At 49.3% G+C, this 18,538-nt stretch overlaps 3 protein-coding genes across 5 annotated transcripts; 1 reads left to right on the forward strand and 2 right to left on the reverse strand.

Annotated features, from left to right (window-relative positions):
• Window positions 1-3,882: 3,882 nt before the first annotated feature.
• Window positions 3,883-9,027, reverse strand: LOC112903667. 3 transcript variants are annotated; one of them, XM_025972903.1, is made up of 14 exons: window positions 8,653-9,027; window positions 8,482-8,553; window positions 7,981-8,369; window positions 7,362-7,687; window positions 7,152-7,244; window positions 6,979-7,069; window positions 6,693-6,786; window positions 6,375-6,472; window positions 6,181-6,250; window positions 5,987-6,084; window positions 5,381-5,497; window positions 5,219-5,295; window positions 5,067-5,111; window positions 3,883-4,968 (listed from the first exon to the last, which is right to left on the reverse strand). In XM_025972903.1, the coding sequence occupies exons 3-14, from the start codon at window positions 8,311-8,313 to the stop codon at window positions 4,410-4,412; spliced, it is 2,001 nt and encodes a 666-aa protein (XP_025828688.1). In that variant the 5' UTR covers window positions 8,314-8,369; window positions 8,482-8,553; window positions 8,653-9,027; the 3' UTR covers window positions 3,883-4,409. The 3 variants fall into 3 exon arrangements, with proteins under 3 accessions (XP_025828688.1, XP_025828686.1, XP_025828685.1); XM_025972901.1 differs by having other exon boundaries at window positions 7,981-8,319; window positions 8,482-9,027; XM_025972900.1 differs by having other exon boundaries at window positions 8,482-9,027.
• A 2,049-nt stretch (window positions 9,028-11,076) lies between these two features.
• On the reverse strand, window positions 11,077-11,487 carry LOC112897547. Its single transcript, XM_025965869.1, has 2 exons — window positions 11,287-11,487; window positions 11,077-11,202 (listed from the first exon to the last, which is right to left on the reverse strand). Exons 1-2 carry the CDS (start codon window positions 11,485-11,487, stop codon window positions 11,077-11,079), a joined length of 327 nt encoding a protein of 108 aa, XP_025821654.1.
• Window positions 11,488-15,171: 3,684 nt separating this feature from the next.
• On the forward strand, window positions 15,172-18,497 carry LOC112888559 (zinc finger transcription factor YY1). Its single transcript, XM_025954795.1, has 6 exons — window positions 15,172-15,582; window positions 15,677-15,735; window positions 16,470-16,669; window positions 16,777-16,866; window positions 17,589-17,732; window positions 17,801-18,497. The coding sequence occupies exons 1-6, from the start codon at window positions 15,539-15,541 to the stop codon at window positions 18,305-18,307; spliced, it is 1,044 nt and encodes a 347-aa protein (XP_025810580.1). The 5' UTR covers window positions 15,172-15,538; the 3' UTR covers window positions 18,308-18,497.
• The last annotated feature ends 41 nt before the right edge of the window (window positions 18,498-18,538 follow it).

The following is an 18,538-nucleotide window of genomic DNA, read 5'->3' on the forward strand; positions in this document are numbered from 1 at the left end:
ACGGCAAATCTACTAAGGCTAGTCCTAATGCATTGTTTTGTGCATACTAATTTAGTGCTGCATAGTATGTATGATCTTTAGATGACATGGAACAAAGTTAATTGCGTTCAGACTATGACTCCTCGTCTCTTGTTTGCTCATCTATGCTCTTGAAAATATGTCGTGTCCTCATTCAAGGATGTCGGGTGGTATCGATACAGATGCGCGCGCATCACAATCCCCTCCCCATTCTCTGCTTCTCTGCCTTTTTGCTTGTGGCACTATCATTGCATTTACTCTCGGATTCTGCCCCCGTTAATTAAAATTGCAAGGATCAATGTCGAGTTAAATGGTAACCGGCCCACGATATAGAGAGCATCCGGAGCTCTGATATGTATGTTCAGACTGTCAACACTGACGCGAAGATATATATATAGGGTTTGTTAGTTTATATAATCTCACATGGATAACAAATACTGCAGATTATTCTTCGGATTGTAAAGTCTATGCTCCCAGATTATCATATTCCCATGGACTGTCCAAAGTATGTTTATTCCTGATTACATAACCTAACATATATAGCCTGGATTATATAATCTGACCATGAAACAAACAGGACCATAGTTAAACTCATAAAGGTTGCAAGCTTTAGGGTGTAATAAATCAAGAATGCATGTGGTTCTTGTTGCGATAATATTTTCCGTAGCTATATAAATAACCCTTCGAGTCGTTATTAGCCATTGATTATGTCAGAAAAGCGTAAACGGTAACCAGCTAACTTTGATGCCAAATCTAATAATCTGCTACTATTTCATTCCGTGTGTGACTCTCAGATTACGCCTATTCTAAGACCTCTCACGTTTAGGAACAGGTGCCTGCAATTACTAGTTGGTTTTGGTCAGAAAGCTGCGCCAGTGGGAGGCGCTTCCTGCTGTCGTTATTCAACGCCTGCACTTTAGCCTGAAACACATGGATTAGTAAGATACGCGATGATGTGTTCTCAACTTCTCATCACTTTCCGTTAGTTAATCATGGGGAGAGAGAGAGAGAGAGCGCTAAATGTAGCAGGTATGAGAGAGAGAGAGAGAGAGAGAGAGAGAGAGAGAGAGAGAGAGAGCGCTAAATGTAGCAGGTATCTTCCTTTGCTGCAAGGGTACACCCCACTTGCTTTGCACTCTGGAGCAAGTAAAGGAGAACCAAAAGGGAAGGGAAGGGAAGCGCAATCGAACGCGGGTTTCTCCCTCGGTAGCTAAGGGTCCCTTTGGTTCTGATTCTGGGTACCGATTCGCGTCCAAGAATCTGGGATCCGAACCAAAGATCTCCGATACAACAAGCGCTTTCGAAAAATCACCCGATTTCCGCAGTTCACTTTGAAATCGGGTGAGACACCAGATTTTTACCGATTCCCGTATATTTACCCACCTGCCATCGATTACACAACGTACCGGTTCCGTTTCTTCCCCCCACGAGCTCCCGCCGCCGTCCCCACCCCCCGACGCCCTCCCCCCCCCCCCACGCCCCCCCCCCCCGCCGGCCCCGCCGCGGCCCCCCACGCGCCGCCCGCCGCCGCCCCCAACCCTCGACGCCCTCCCGCCCCCCGACGCGCCCCCCGCCGGCCCCGCCGCGGCCCCCCACGCGCCGCCCGCCGGCCCCCACCGCCCCTCCCTACCGCCGCCCTCCCGCCGCCACCCCCCCCCCCGCCGCGCCCCCCGACGGCCCCGCCGCGGGCCCCCACGCGCCGCCCGCCGCCCCTACCGCCCGGCGCCCCCCGCCGCCCCTCCCTACCGACGCCCTCCCGCCGCGCCCCCCGACGCGCCCCCGCCACCGCGCCCCCCCGACGCACCCTCGCCGCTGCCCACCGCGCCCCCACGACGCACCCCCGCCGCCGCACCCCCTGCCGCCGCGCCCCCGACGCGCCCGCCGCCCCCGACGCGCCCCCCGCCGCCGCGCCCCCTGCCGCGCCCGCCGCCCCCCCCCCCCCCCCCGCCGCCGCCCGCCGCGCCCCCCGACGCGCGCCCGCCGCCGCGCCCCCTGCCGCGCCCGCCGCCGCCCCCCGACGCGCCCCCCGCCGCCGCCCGCCCCCCGTGCTGCTACGCGGAGGAAGGAGAAAGGGATAAGGAACGAGAAAAGGGAGAAGGGAAAAGGGAAAAAAAGAAAGAAGAAAGGAAAAATAGAAAGAAAAAAGAGGAAAGAAATACATAGAAAAAAATGAAAGAAAAAAAAAGAAATTGTTCAATTATTTTTATAACGTGGATATATATTTTGTATAAATTATTATATATGTCAAATATTAACAAACATGAATATTTCCTTTCCAAAACGGTCATCTGCATGTCCATGCAATTAATTAGCATATAAACAGTCTTATGGGATTTCAAGGGCGTAACAGATATTTTTTACAGAAATCCACAGCCGACAGTTGTTTCAGCCAAACAGCTTTCAGCTTTCCCACAGGTGTCAGCTCACAGCAGGTTTCTCACAGTTGATTCCAGAAATCAGATTTTGAAAAATTCACGGCTGAACCAAACACACCCTAAGCATGCTGCTTCCTCCGATCCCTGTGGAAAAATAAGGCATGTGTCATTTCAAAAAGGCGAAGTATATTTTGACCAAACGCAGACACAAAGTGTAAGTATGTTTCTCTAATAAGAGAGACAAAACCCACGGACCAGACGATTCCAAGGAAAGGACCTAATACAATACTAGTCAGTTAAGACATCGACACGCTCTAAAAGATGGAGCTTTGACCAACAGTTTGTATAGAAAATATGATGTTTCAGAGTTCGCTAACTATTTTGAAAGTATTTTTCACGGTGAATCTACCAATATCCATCGTCATACATTGTCACCGTGTGTAACTTTTATCTATCTATTGATGATCAAAGCTAAGAAAGCTTACCGATAAAAATTACAAAACGACACGCGTTCCGTGTCAGAGGGGGACCTAGAGACAGTGCAAATTTGAGAAAAAACACTACTCAAAATTTAACTTACCGAGTTAAAACGAAACACCCCTCTCACTTGTATTTTTGAACGGAGGAGTTGAGTACAGTGTCGCACCTTCGATTCCACCAACACTCATGGCCACATCACGCCACGAGACATGGGTACATGGCATGCGGCGCACGTAAGGAAGGGCCACCCCTGCTGGCACACGGGTCCAGCTCGAGCGAATCGACGGATCGGTCTCACGTGCCTGTCTCGACGGGCACCAACCAGTGGCTGGGGCTCGTGCGCCCGCTGCGGCCGGCACGTAACGCAGCACCGGCACGTGCGGTGCGGACCCACACGCGCAACTGAAACTGAAAGCTACGCGATCTCCATTCACACGTAACCGAATCTTCTCATCATGTTTTTCTTCAAAAAAACAAAATCTTCGCATCATGCGTGGCGCTCCGTTCCTGGTCCGTTCATCATGGGATGCTGTCATGCTGCTTGCCTAGTCGTCGCCTCGAATCCAAGCTTGCTGATGCAGCAAGCTCACGGTTCCTTCTCTGCTGTGTGCTGTCTTCGCCCCTGCTGCCACGGAGCGGAGGATCCCATCCATGTTCTTCTTCCCTGACGCGCTCATGTTGCTCCAAGCTCCAGGCTCCAGCCCTGCAACTGCAATCTTCGTCGGGGGGCCATGGCAGCCGTTCACCAGGCAAATAATCCATCCGCAAGCTGCGCGCATCTCCAGATCTCCTGGCCTACTGAACTTGGCATGGCATGCATTCACCACAGCAATCTTGGATGGCTCCCCAATAACCTCAAGATCATGGACAAGAGACTCAATGCAGAACTGTAGAGGGACTCGGTGACATTGACATGCAGATCCCACTGCGCTGGCCCATACATCAATGGATGAGTCCCTCTGCGGTACTGCAGAGAAAGTTCGTCCCATTTTTCTTTACTCAACTACACGCCAACTGCAATTTCTCAGCTTGCAATTTGTAGGTATATACAGTTGCAGCTAACAAGTTACACACACGAGAATTTTGCACGATTCGCACAGTTCATGTACACAAACTGACCACAGAAACAGATTGACGGCTAGATGGGGAGAAGAGAGAAAACTTGCCTAATGCCTATGAATATATGTGCTTGCAGAATTTCTGCAGGCATTATGTATGCTATAATCTCCTAACCAACACGACCACTAACGAGATCATGGTTCCCAACGCCTAAATTCGCCCTGACCTCTAACCTTTCTTCCACGATTCCATCACAGTTCACGCTGACAAGCCGTTCGTTTACACCTTTCAGTACACTGGCCGGGCACCCATGCCGTCGCCATCCCCACACCACCACCACCTTGCTGCCTGCCTGCCTGCCTGCGCCCGCCGTGAGAACGAACACCTGAACCTCTGAATCCTCCGCGATGCTCAGTTTATTTTCACTGCGCTGATTAAAAAAAAACTCGCAGTGACCCGAGGAGGTGTCTGAGCATCTCACGGCTGCTTCTGAACATTCGCTCTGTCCGTCAGCTCCGCGTCCAGCGCTTTGATCCGGTCGATGTCGAAGTAAACCACGGGCGACGCGGCGGGCGACCGGCTCGTCGTCAGCGGGAACACCCTGCCGCCGTGCTCCCGCGACGGGCCGTGGCTGCCGCTGCTCTTGCTCAGCCTGTCGTTCCTGCTCAGGGCAGACCTGCCGCCGCCGTGCGCCGCCGTCGACAGCTCCTGGCTCTTGCTCTTCCCGGGGGAGCGCCGCCGCGCGTACACGTCCAGCAGCATCTCGCGGTCTTCCTGGGTGAGGGCAGCGGTGCCCCTGGACGCGGCCGCCGAGACCGGCGATCGCGGGGCCGCGTGGCTTGACCGCGCTGGGGAGCGGACGGGGGATCGGCTCGGTGACCTGCCGCCCTTGTTTGGTCTGCTGTAGCTGATGAGGTGGTGGAGCCACACTACCAAATCCAAAATGCATGCTTCTGTCTTCTCCTTGTCCGCGTGATAGAGGGTCTCGATCTTCAGCACGTCGGGCTGGCCAGGCTGTTTTCGTGACAGCTCGTTCCTGCGCGAATTAGTTCGCAATCCAGATAAGAATTCTTGCATTTTGGGACTACACTTTAATACCTTGAGGAACAGGTAAAAGGAAGATGAGTGACTTACCCCGTGTTTGCCCACTCACCAACCCATCCGAATCCATGGTGTGCTCTGGTATAGCATTGCAAACAAGGATTAACACAAAGTCAATACCTTGAAAGGACCAAAGTTCTGGCTGAATCTATTTTTATGTACTTAAACAGCCCAAATTGAAGTACCTAGCCGTATTATTAGCCACTGGGACAATCCATTGCAATGTCTTCTCCATTGAACATCTGATTTGAGTGATTGGGACCTAACACAGAAAAAATACAATTTAGAAAACAGAGCTTTCGAGTAGAGGGCTGTCAAAGTGAGCAACATTTCAAGCATCAGAATACCTCTTGAGATTCTGAGGAAGTTAGCAGTCTTGTTCGAAGAGCTGACTTAACATTTGGGGGCAGACCTTGGTAGAGCACATCTCTTGTACTTTGAGGGGGGACAGAGCTTCGGGAAACCTTATGTAAGCAAAGTTGGTTACTAAACAGTTCCCCAGGACTGTTCAACAACTAATCGTACATGGCGATAGTATTTGTCAAATGTATGTTTAAATGATGCTCACTAGCAAGCAGAAGCAAAGATATTTAGTTCTTCCACAATACATTTCTCAGCGCAAAAAGTGCATACTTGTGTTGGTACAATTCGTATGGTGACTGATTGGCTATGAAAAGCAGCACAAACAAAACAAAATTTCGGAGTTTCAGAATGTAGCAACCTAACCGTCTTTTTGAACCTTAATTTATCGAATCATTTGCCTAATACAGCTCCAAGTTGGAACTATACAACATAAATATCTAGAGTATATAATAGATATTTGATCTGCTAGTTTCAGAATAACCCAATAGCTGATAGTTTGAATATGGAAAATAAATGCAGTGAACCAATATGGACATTTCCAAAAGAGAAATGAGGTAGCAAGATATATTTCAGTATCACAAGAAACTTACAATATTGTCAATCTGAGAAATGATATTAGCATAATGAAGAGAGAGCCCAGCAGACCCTAACGTTTGACGGCTCTCTTGGGATTCATTTGAGTTGCCATCTATAAGAACCAAAAATACAGATCAGACAAGTCAATTGTAATTAGATGGCAACTATGGATAGTTTGATGACAAGTAGACTGGGTGAGCGAGCTTACCACAAGGCCCAAAAGTATCTTGAATCTCGACATGTAAGAAGTGGACAATATCTACAAGCTTCTCCATGACCTACAAATAGGAAGTAGAGTTTGCATTATTCAACTTGCTCATTAAACACAGACAATCAGAAAATTGTCATCCGTACACTTCCTCTAGTGCATGATTTCAGAAAAATTAAATACAAATTACTTACATCATCAAGAACCTTAGACCAAAGAGACTTTTTCTTCAAACTATGTACATGCTTCCTCTGGCTCTTCAGTTCTTGTCTGATAATCTGAACTGTGTCCCCTGTTCATTCATGGCATGCAGTTATAAGTTTGATGAGCAATAGCCTTTATGTGAACTGGGTTCCCCAGAAGGTTGGATGTAAGGCGACATGTTAAGCTTTCTAATAATCCAGGCAATAGCCTTTTATACAAATAAGTTTGATGAGGATCAGAAGAATTGGACTGGCAGCAAAATAATATCTGAAGCTACAAGGGTGATACATGGATGAACATGGAAATACCTCTTTCAAATGTAACTGATCTTTTCTCTTCCTCCAATTTACGGCGATAGTCTTGCTCAAATCTATCCAAGGCATGTAATTCATGGTAGAGATCCTATGAGACAACAAGGGAGATAGTAATTGAATCAGAAAAGGCTAGAATGAATAGTAACTGAATCAGAAAAAAGGACTAGAGGAAGCAAACAGATAGCATGATCTGCAAACATTAGTGAATACCACATGTAACCAAACACAGTTTGGTTCTATAAAAAGCGCTAAAGGCTTTGTCAGAGTATGTGACACTCACACCAGTGTATCGAACAAGGGTCATCAGTTGCTGCATATCTGCTTTTGCCATTTCTTTTAATTCTGGTTGGGGTGTAATTTCTGACTCTAGCCTGGAAATAAACACAAGAATAACTAGTGAGATCAATGCACTTGGATATCAATGATTAAGGCGCACAAACAGTAAGAGCCTACTTGGAGAAATAACGATCTAGGTTGTGCCACTGAGGATCTTTGCAACGATTCCCAAATCTTATGACTTCTCGTGAAAATACTCTCAGCTCTTGCCTGCAAAGATGTGTCCAGAATATGAAACCTTTCATTCTTTGGGAACATGAAAGTTGGGCGACAACATTTGCTAAACCATAACACAGAATCAAAATGTTAATACATCTGTTAACAAACCTCTTGTCAGCTGCAGCGATCCTCATCAGATCATCCATGTCGCTTGAAACTAAACGCTGCACACCTTCTGATAGAAGGACGGTGTCTTTCAAATACTTCAAGCTTTCTTTTGACAAAGATTGCATGAGGCTCATGCCCTTCACTATTGTATTTGCAACCTCGAATGAAAGGATTGATATTTTGTTCCCCTTTGTTGTCGGAGCCGACACGAAACCCCCACCAGGGCTCAAACTTGTCATGCTGCTACTCAGGTTATCGAGAACCTCCACTGCTTTCCCAAGTCCAGAGGTACTCTTTCTACCAAGTGCTAAACCTATATCTGAAACCTGCAAGAAGAGTTAAGAAAAACAGAAGCATTATCAAAGCTGGCAAAAACAAGCTTTCTCTGAACTATATGAACCATGCCTACGCAATAGATTGACACATTCCTCATGCTACAATATATGAACTTAGTGGTTAGTGCCTCTGATCAAACAAGATCACGAAGTGATATTATTTTTAGCAAAATTATTGCCATGACACACACTGTTAATACAACACCTAAGTCTTAGTGCATGATCTAACGGCATTCTGTGCAATTATACAAGCTAGTGATACATTTTCAGAAGGAAAGACTTGCCTTGCTCGGACCAGCCTTGCTGGAGGTGCTTCTCCTGGGTTTCCCGGCCTTAGACTTCCCCGACTCGGCACGCATCAAATGCGGTGGCTCCTTCGAGATGGAGTGGCGAGCCTTGCTGCCCGTGGACGGCGGCGGCGAACCCTTCTCAGGGAGACGAGACGACTGATCGCTCACCTGCTCAGGCTCTGCCGCGTCCTCGACGGGCGCTGTCCTATTTTTACTGGCAGCCGAGAAGGCCCTGAACTCCTGCTCCACCACGAAACCCATCGCCCGGAACGAGAGTTCCGTCGGCGATTTGTCCCCGGGGATCCCCGCCGAGCACACGCTGCCCATGGCGACCTGCCAATGCCGACTCGCCAAGAAGTCAAATCGCTCCACCAGGCGAGAACCTGCAAGATGCGAAATTGGCGGCGAATTCGCTCAATCCCACCCAACTCCGGAATCCGTCGCCGGCGACAACAAAGAAGTAAGCGCACGCCGCAAAGATCAAACCAAACTTACCCACTCGAGTCGTCGCGTTGACGACGCGCCCGCCGGAGATAAGAAGCAACGCAATAAGAGGAAGGTGGCAACCTCCAATAAACCAAGAACCAAGGGGGCAAATGCTCCCTTTTGAGCACCAAACAAGGGAAGAGAGAATAGAAGGTAGGGAATCAACTACCGGGCAAGTACCGATCGAGAGGAAGAAGACAAGGCAGCCCAACCCCAGGTCGGCCTATTCCGCCGCCGATTAGTCAAGAAAAGCCGGCGTCGGAGCGACGGGAGGCAGATAGAAGATTAGACTTTTGACGCGACCCAACCGCCGTGGAAAACAGCCGCACGAGGAGAGAGGGAATGGGAAGGAGGGGCGCTCCGGGCCGGAGCAGAGCCGGGGCGCCACCAGCGGCGACAGGCACCTCCCACCGGCGGCGTTGATGGCGGTGGCCGGACGGGTAGGAATCGCGTGCTTTTCGGTGGTTGCTCCGATGTGGATTTGATCGGCGGGGAAGACGGTCGCGCTTGCTTGCTTGTGTTTCGTCTTTTCCGTGCGGAAATTTTTATAAGGAATATAAAAATGGAGAATGGGCAAAGTCCACGGTTGGGAGGGGTTTATTAAATGCAGCCTCTGTCAGCCCACCGCAGCCGTGACTTTTTGTGGGATTTGACTTTCGCTCTCTGTCGACCATCCACCTGTTTTTAAATCCCCTGGTGTGTAACTCTGAATTTTCTTTTAGTAGACATGGAATTTAGAGATAATTCAGAGAAATTTTATAATATTTGAAAATCCCAGTCTCATCTATTCCCATCTGTGTTGCTGAGTTAACTGTCTATTTGATGAGCAATGCCGTTCTAGTAGTTCAGACAAGAATTCAGCATGACAACATGCGCTCTATTAAAGGAACTTTACGGGCCATTACTCAGTGCAACTCTTTTGGTGCTAGAGAGAAACTTTCTTATTTCAAACTTGACACTAAATAGAACTTGAAGAAATATACAAATGCAGGGCCAATCTTATGGAAATGTAAACTACAGAGGGATGGCACAAAAGTGTTGTTTGGTTGCTTCACATGATCTTGTAGAAATTTGAAGAGGGAGGGGGCATATAAGAGAAGTCCCCACCCTCTTTTTTATAAGAATAGAGGGTGTTTATAAGAATAGAGGGTGTTTAGTTTGGAGGGACTTATTATAAATCCATAAACCTCTCACATGGAGGGACTTATTACGAGCCCAAAGTGGTATTTGGTTGTAGCGGCTTATAAAAACCCCTGTAGTTGGTAGTAACCTTTCTACCCCTCATTAATGCACCTGTGGGTGAGGAAAATAAGGGTAGTGAGAAGAAAGAGGGGATGTTTTGGTGGGGTCCATAGAAAATAAGCCACATAAGCATCTCTCGGAGAGACTTATGGCCTTATGGGGCTTATGAGCATAAATCTCACCTATAAGTCTTTATATTTGGATAAAAAAGACTTATTAGTGGTTTATTGGTGGAGCTTATAATAAGCCCCTCCAAACCAAACACCCTCTAAGGCGCGTCCATGTTAGACGATAGAGATTGGGCCAGAAATCATACAAAGAAGAGGCCCATCAATGGTGTCTACAATAGTAATCTTAAAATCAATTTAACATAGCAAATGCATGCGTACGCAAGAGTGTACATAGAGCCAAAGGGGGTTTGGAAAAGATAATAAGATGGGTCCATATACTCTCATTATTTATTGCCTTATGATCTATCTAGAAACAATACCAAACTATTTCTACTGGAGGGTCATCTTGATATAGGTCTACTTCTAGCCCTAAGTTAAATCAGTGGTGAATCCAGAAAATATATGAACAGGGAGCTTATCTCCCCTCTCTTATTCTTCCTCCCTCCTTTTTCTTTACTCTTTCTTCCAAAAATAGAGGGGAGACTTAGGGGTATCCATTGATTTTGGGGAGGTAGAGGGGCTTGATCTCCCTAGCCCCCTTAGATCCGCCTCTGAGTTAAATTAACATATGGAATGAAGTGTTGGCAATAGACTTCGATCGAGAGCAATGACTAAGGAGAACAATATGTTATTGAGCCACGCCCACTTCCTTTGTTAGCCTAGGGACGTTCTTACATGGCTTGCATATGGATTACTTTGTCGGTGCGGTTGAAAATGGAATCCCGTTCCATCCCGTTTTCACTTTAATTCTGTGTGTTTATCTATTTGCGAGAACAAAACAAAAAATGAGACAAGAAATAAGATAGAGGTGACCGGGAGATGGACCAGAATCGGATAAGGTTGTTTCCCGTCTATTTTTATGAGGTCCCACATTCAACTGTTTTAATTTTCCCGAGACAGTACCAATATATGCAAAACTTATGAGTCTCCAATGGCCCACCCAAATCGACGTGTCCAAGGCCACTGGACATGGCCGTGTCATAGCATCGTTTCTGGAAAACGGCCGGTAGCTAAACCTACTCAAAGTGTGGCTGTCCTATTTGGCCAGAAGCTAGGCCCCGATCCGCACGGTCTTGGTTGGGTTGTTGGGGTTGACACCGATCGCCTTGGTGTCCTCGGTCGAGGGGAGGGCGCTGGACGAAGTTGGCTCGTTGGAGTCCGGGGCTCCCTCTGTCACCGTCCGACGAAGGTTCTAGAGCTCGGCGGAGTTGGCGATGGCGGTGGCGAGCTCGAAGTGCTCGCGACCGCAGGCGTACGCCTGCTTGAAGGAGCCGTTGACTGTGATGATGCCGTTTGGCCCCAGCATCTTTAGCTTGAACTAGGTGTAGTTGGGTACCGCCATGAATTTGGCATAGCTCGGACGCTTGAGGATGGCGTGGTACGATCCCTCAAAATCCACTACCTCGAAGATTAGGGTCTCGGTGCAGAAGTTGTTGCGGTCGCCGAACGTGATCGGCAGCTCTATATTCCCTAGGGGGTACGCCCTCATGCCTGGGACGATCCCAAGGAAGAGGAAGACGGAAGTGCAGAGCTTGGACTGCGAGATGTCCATGGCGTCGAGGGTCTCTACATACAGGATGTTGAGGCTGCTACCCCCATCCATCAGCACCTTGGTCAGACGCTTGTTGCTGATGATGGGGTCGACAAGGAGAGGGTAGCTCCCCGGTCGGGGAACATTGAGTGGGTGGTCACCCCGATCGAAGGTGATCGGAGTGCTCGACCAATGGAGAAATTTGGGAATAGAGCTTCTGGCAGTGCATATCTCTCAAAGGTGGACCTTGTGTAATCCGATGCGCGTTCAAATCCAACAAGAAGCCAAGCCAGCAACAACTGGTCTTGACGAATCCTGGTTTCGTAGGCCAGGTCTGGGGTGTTGACGCTTGGTGCAGTCATCCTCAGGACCTTCAAAGATCATAAGGCAGCCGTTCGGGTCGGAGAAGGTGTTCCCGTCCTTGGCCGGCGCTCCCTGCTCCTTGGGCACCTCCTTGTCGCGGTCCCCGCCCTTGCGCTTGCTGGGCTGACCAAGTATCTGCTTGAGGAGCTCGCAATCCTTGAGCTTGTGCTTGACGGGGTAGCCGTGGTTGGTGCACCGCTTCTCCAGGAGCTGCTCGAAATGGTCGTTGTTGCCTTGTCGCTTGCCTGCTCGGTCAGTCGCTGCGACGTGTTGGGGTTGGGGTGATGTAAGTCCCTCTTCTTCTTCTTCTTCTTCTCCTGCCTTGAGGAGGGGCCCTCATCCTGCTCCCCCCGCTTGGCCTTTCCCATGGTTTGGCCATCGGTGAAGACCGCCCCGACCGCCTCCTCGCCGGAGGCGTGGTTCATGGCGATGTCTAGGAGCTCGCGGGTGGTGCGCGGCTTTCGACAGCCGAGCTTGTGAATGAGGAACTTGCAGGTGGTTCAAGTGAGGAATGCGCTGATGACGTCTGTGTCGATGACATCAGGTAAAGAATTGCACTGCCTGGAGAACCTGTGGATGTAGTCCCGCAGGGACTCGCCAGGCTCCTACTTGCAGCTCTTGAGGTCCCAGGAGTTTCCTGGGCGCACGTACGTCCCCTGGAATTTCCCGATGAAGACTTGCTTGAGCTCTGCCCAACTATGGATGCTGTTGGGTGGCAAGAATTCGAGCCACGCTCAAACATGCTCCCTGACATAGATGGGGAGGTACTGGATGATGAAGCAGTCATCCGCCCCTCCGGCTCGATAGGCGAGCCGAAAATCTTCCAGCCATACAGCAGGGTTCGCCTCCCCGGTGTACTTGGTGATGTTGGTGGGCGATTGGAAGTGTGGCAGGAATGCTGCTTTCTGGATGCGATGACCGAAGGCCCATGGGCCCAGGCCGTCTGGACTGGGGCTCCGGTCGTTGTCCCGGTCGCACGATGGGCCGCCACGACTCGAAGGTGCTTCCTCATGCTCCCACTCAGGTCGGTGCGCATCAGCCGCGTCCACTGCCACCCGGTCGACATCGGCGTTGAGACGGGCCAACTGTCGCGAGTGAATGATGCTGTGCACATCGTTGTTGGGCCCGAGCCGGCCACGCATCGGCGGACGTTGCGCGGTGGGGCCGGGTCGGGGCGTGGCGCAGCCGCGGCATTATGGCCCACCTGAGGTGAATGCCCTTCCTGGTGCTCGATCGAGGGGTTCGGGGGCTGCGAGCCCACTCCCCCGACCGGGCAGGAGGCTGGGTGCCGATGGCGTGATGTGGAACTTTCCGCTTGCTGCACAGCAGCATGCTCCACTAGTGCTCGGATGTTGCGGAGGAGCTCCTACCGTTGAGGGTCAGCAGGTTTAGGCAGATTGCACAGGAGCTCGCCACGGCAGCGATGTTCTGTCCGGCCCGCGCAAATTGCAGAGGGCCGTTGGCATCCGCGATGATGGCCTGCTGGACCTGACGGGCGCGTGCTCTTACGCTGCCCGCTGCGTTACGAGCGTCCGGCTCGGAGTTGCACTAGGGGTGCACTAATGCGGGGGGCGGTGGGTGCTGCTACCGGTGGCGCAAGTCCTCGCCATGCGCCAAGGCCTGCGCGTGCGGGTCTAGCGGGGTGTGCGTGTCTTCAGTTTCCACCAGGACCGGCAGTTTCCCTGGCACATCCGCCATGGCGCACTCCCGAAGCGTGGGACAGTCGAGGGACGACACATTCCTGACGTTGAAACCCTCACTAAGGAGGTCATCGTCAGAGAAGAGATCGTGGAACAAGGCGGGGCACTACCCCGTCATGCCCACGAACTTGGTCGTGAGCGAAGGTAGCAGCATGGCTCTCCGGAGCTCCCTGGCATATAAGCTTGAGGTGTTCGTGAGGCCGAATGAGGACTGGCTGCGTGGTGAGTGCGGTGGGGATAGCGGGGTCTCCCCAGAGAGGTGATGGAAGAAGTTGTGCAGCGAGAACAAGACCAGGTCCACATCGCTCGCTAAGGGGTCGGCACCGAGCATGAGCTCGATGCGCCATGCTAGCGCCTTAGTGTCGAGGTCGGCCAGCGGCCCGTTCGAGGGAGTGTCTCCCTCGAGTGATGTTAGAGGAGTGGGCTCCTCGTGGAGGCGAAGCGCGCTGAGACGATCGGCAATGAAGTCCAGGCTTCTGAAGCGGAAGGCCTAGAAGGGCGCGAAGACGGGAGGTGCCCACAGCCCAACGTGCGGGGCCATGGGAAACTCCAACGAGCCAAAGCGAATCATACCACCCAGGCTCGCGAGGCCGGAGGTGCCGGAGACGAAGGCCATCCGATCGCCAGGGTGCTGGACGCACGATGTCTCTCCCCACGGACGACGCCAAACTGTCGGTTCCGAAAATGGCCGGCAGCTAAATTTACTCGAAGTGTTGAATTGTACATCGTTCCTCCCAAAGACGAACACACAAATAATTACCAAGAGTAATGGTAACAGGAAATTTAAAATAAAAAAATATGTTGCAATATCCCAAAACAAAATTGCAAGATGCCAACACTACAAATCAGCTATTGCAATATTATAAGCCATCCCAGCATTACAAACCATCCATTACAACATCATAGACTCAAACTATTGCAATCTCGCAAAAAATACCTATTGCAAATCAAGAATCACTTAGTGTAGCATGATAAATCTTTTAGATGTCCTTTGCTAGTTTCTACTCTCTAGTGAGTTGATGTGGCAATTGCATACCTTCTACAACAACCTATTAGCTAGCCTGAACATGCAAGAGAGATAAGAAAGCGAATCTGGCAAGCTACTACTATATGTCTACATGTTTAGATAGATTGTTCAAAATGGCCCTAATTGCCATCTTGATTTGTCCATGCTTGCTTGGGTGGTCGATGTGAACAAGACTACTGGATCCAACGATAATTGACCGTAGTGAGGGAAAATATGGAAGACGATGGTAAACATGAAAAAACACCTAACTCGTTTGAACGGGAATTTCAGGTCCAGCTATTGTTTGTGAGCCCACAAAATCTAGGTATAGTATGGACGTGAAAAAAATAACTAACTCGTATGTATGAAAAATTCAGGTCCGGCTAGGTTTTTTACATTTTTGTTTGTAGGTCCAGAAAGCCTCTAGTCGCGCCGAAGTATTTCTGTAAAATTCAGTAGACCTATACACATGATAACGTATACGTGCCAGACTTGTACGCTAAAAATTTCAAAACGTCCGCTCTTTTTCTAGACGAAAACCGAGCTGTTTGGGCAAAATTCGTGTGTTTTCAATTTTTTCTTAACAACCATTCGTTTTTTATCCCGCCAAACCAACGACCCCGTTCCGAACCTGTCCTGACGTCCAGTCCCCCCATTGTTTCACACCAAGGATGGAAGACGAAGCGCAGCGCACGCCCGGAAAAAGGCAGGAGAAAGAACCTGATCGGATGCCCCACTCCACCGTGTTGCGTTGGGAGTCTGACGGCGCGGGGAGTCGCCGAGTCGGGCAATGGCATCCATAGCCTGATAGCCATACATCTTCTCGCGGAGGCTGAGGCGGTCACCACCATGCCCCTGCCCTTGCCCTGCCCCCATCGCAACGCACCAAGGAGGACTGCTCCTCGTGCTCCTCCTGACCTCCTCCCCAGTCGTCTTACCCACCCGTACCACCCTACCCCGCTCCCTTTTCCTAACCCAATTCTCAATCCCTAGCCCTCTCCTCCTACTCCGCCGCCGCCGCCAGCCGGCACCCCTGCCCTCGTCGCGCCCGGAGATGCAGGCCGCCGCCCGCCGCCGCTTCCGGTGGGTCAAGGAGTGGTGAGTTCACGTTCCCCGGCCTGTCCGTCCCCTGGCTCTCTCTCGCCCCCCCCGCTTGTTCCCGCGATTTCGATCTGACCTCTTGCCTCTCCAGGGTCCCGCAGGACCTGGTCGTCGCCGGAGGCCCCTGCGCGCTCTTCAAGTGGGTGCGAGGTACGGCGCCGCCGCTGATTGCTTGCTGCCCTCCTCCCCGTTGCTGCTGCTGTAAAAACGCAGCCTTTCAGAGTGTTACTGTAGTGTAGTGTCATATTGCTATCGTCATGTTTCGCGCTGTGAGGATAGAGAATCGCCGTCGGCTTTAGGACACACTGTGGTTTGCTTGATTAGTACTTAGGCGCTAGTAATTCATCCATATCTACTTGAATTCCCAATCCCTTACTGATAGAGTATAAGACCTGACCAAGCAAAACTACAGTCTTTTCCTGATTTTTTGTGCCGGTTGCATCACCTATGTGTAACTTGTAATGCTTCAGGCGCGCATATATGGGGTTACTGTTGAGTTTCTCTTATTATTTTCCAGATTTCAGTGGAACAGTACCTATATATCCATAGTCGCAAACTAAGAGTAGTAAGTTCTGTTGAAACTTGAAAGAACTAGTGGAAACTTCATGTTGTATTTGGTGATTGACACCAGTATGGTAAATGAGGTTCTTTTGGATTGCTGACACCTCCTGGTTGGTGTGGACAATGTAGTGCACACCACAACTTTGTTTATGAACACTATGGTGTTCTCATGCAATTTTCCAATAGGTAGATAGTTGAGTTCATTATTGGATATGCTATTTGACTGTTAACTATATGCAAGCTGGATTGTTTCTTGTGCTGTTTATTTCATGATATAACCTCTTCATTTCTGTTGTTAATATTTTTGTTGCATTTATCTACAGAGGATAGATTGGCAGCTTTGAAAGCTAAGGACAAGGAACAGGGGGCAGAATCTGCAATACCTGAACCGAACACCGAGGTTCTCTTCCTGTGCAGCTATGAAGGATGTGGGAAGACATTCTTTGATGCTGGGGCTCTTAGGAAGCATGCTCATGTCCATGGGGAGAGACAATATATCTGTCACTATGAGAACTGTGGCAAGGTCTTATTCATCACTCCTACCTACATGTCAGAGTAGTTTTTAGATTGTGGTGACGTTGCTCTCTGAGTTTTTTAACTAATGCTTTCCCATTGAATTTGATTTTGCAGAAATTCTTAGATAGCTCGAAATTGAAGAGGCATTTTCTTATCCATACAGGAGAAAAGAACTTTGTGTGCCCTCATGAAGGCTGCGGGAAGGTAATCACCATCTCCTCTCCATTACATTTGTTATTACTCGTTTCTTGGATGCAGTTTCTTTTCTGATTATGTACGAAAAATGTGTATGCTTTCTCATTCGTAGCACGAATACTTGTTCATGGAGAAGTAACTAGTGCTGGATTTGGAGAATCCTGATGCTTGGTTTCTTTTGCAGTGCAACTCTTTACTTTACTTGTATCTTTGATCATTTTCTTATTTTTCCATTGGCTGCATTAAGCTTATATTGCACTGTCTTTCTTGATTCAACAAATGCACTATTGATGCTCCACACAAGATTACATACTATCCTGTTTCAACAATGGTTACTGTTGTAATAAATGCAGATTTTGCCCTCTCATATCTGTAGATCTGCATTCCATTGTTGACCACTACTCCTGGAAGAAATATGCACTAATTCTCTTGTGCAATCCAGCATAAAATGCTTAAACGATTCCCAGAATATACTAGATGTAGGGTGAATGAAAACCTTAACAGATGCCAATTTGAAGCAGCTGTACCAACAAGAGACTTGCTCTTTGTCTCTGGTATCTTTGTAAGGTTCGCTAGAAGCTTTTCTGGATGCATGACATCATGTTGATGCGTTTGATATGTCATATTTCCAGGCATCAAAACAAATACAGCTTCTTGGCATTTTTATTATAAGTATTCACTGTTTACTGGGCAATATGTGTTATTAACATGCTCTGTTTTGGTTATTGCAGGCTTTTTCATTGGATTTCAATTTGAAGGCGCATATGAAAACTCATTCTGCGGATAACTATCATGTATGCCAATACCCAGAGTGTGGCAGGAGATTTACACAAGAATCAAAACTAAGAGCTCATATCAGGGCACAGCATGAGAAAGTAAGATCTCTTATTATATGTGAATTTCTACTTGTGAAAGAAAAATATTCTAATAAGGATTACTATAGGTTGTTGGCCTACATAATCCAGGTCCGTCGACAATGAACCACAGTGCACTAGGAGATTATCACCAGCCCCCTAAACCAGTAAAGGCTTCAGCAACGCCTCCAGCTCCCTCAGCCGAGCGTCCATACGTCTGCCCTTATGAAGGCTGCGACAAGGCATACATTCATGAGTACAAGCTGAACCTCCATTTGAAAAAAGAGCACCCCAACCACTACCAGGATGGTGGTCCGCAAGGCACCGCCCCTTCTTCAAAGCGCAAGAGTTCCAACAGAAGCAAGCCAGACATCCTCACTAGGATGCCACCGACCAAGATCCCGAAGCGCAAAGGAGGGTACGCAGCACCATTGCCAGCCTTGAGCGTCCCTGAGGAGCACCGGTGGTCAAGGAAAGTGACGTACGAGGATGACAGCGAGGAGACTGAGGAAGAGGGGGACAACAATGTCGAGGATGGATGGAGATACAACAAAGCTGCTAGCAGCGATGATGAGGAAACCGAAGACGAAGAGTGAGCTGGTAGCACCCATTCTTTGTTCAGTAGTTGTGGATATAATTTACAGACTCTGGGGGTTATAGTTTTGCATTATACATGTACAATGTTAAAATAAGGCTGACTTGTTAGTAGACAACAGAGGTTTTAGTTGGCCTGCCCCTCTCATGTAGGCGTCTCATGATTTCAGAAATTATAGGTCATTGTTCCAATTCGTTTGTGTTTGTATCTTTTGGTTTGCTGTCATGAATGC

The sequence above is a fragment of the Panicum hallii genome, chromosome 1, assembly GCF_002211085.1.
Source record: "Panicum hallii strain FIL2 chromosome 1, PHallii_v3.1, whole genome shotgun sequence".
In the NCBI taxonomy this organism is placed as follows: Eukaryota; Viridiplantae; Streptophyta; class Magnoliopsida; order Poales; family Poaceae; genus Panicum; species Panicum hallii.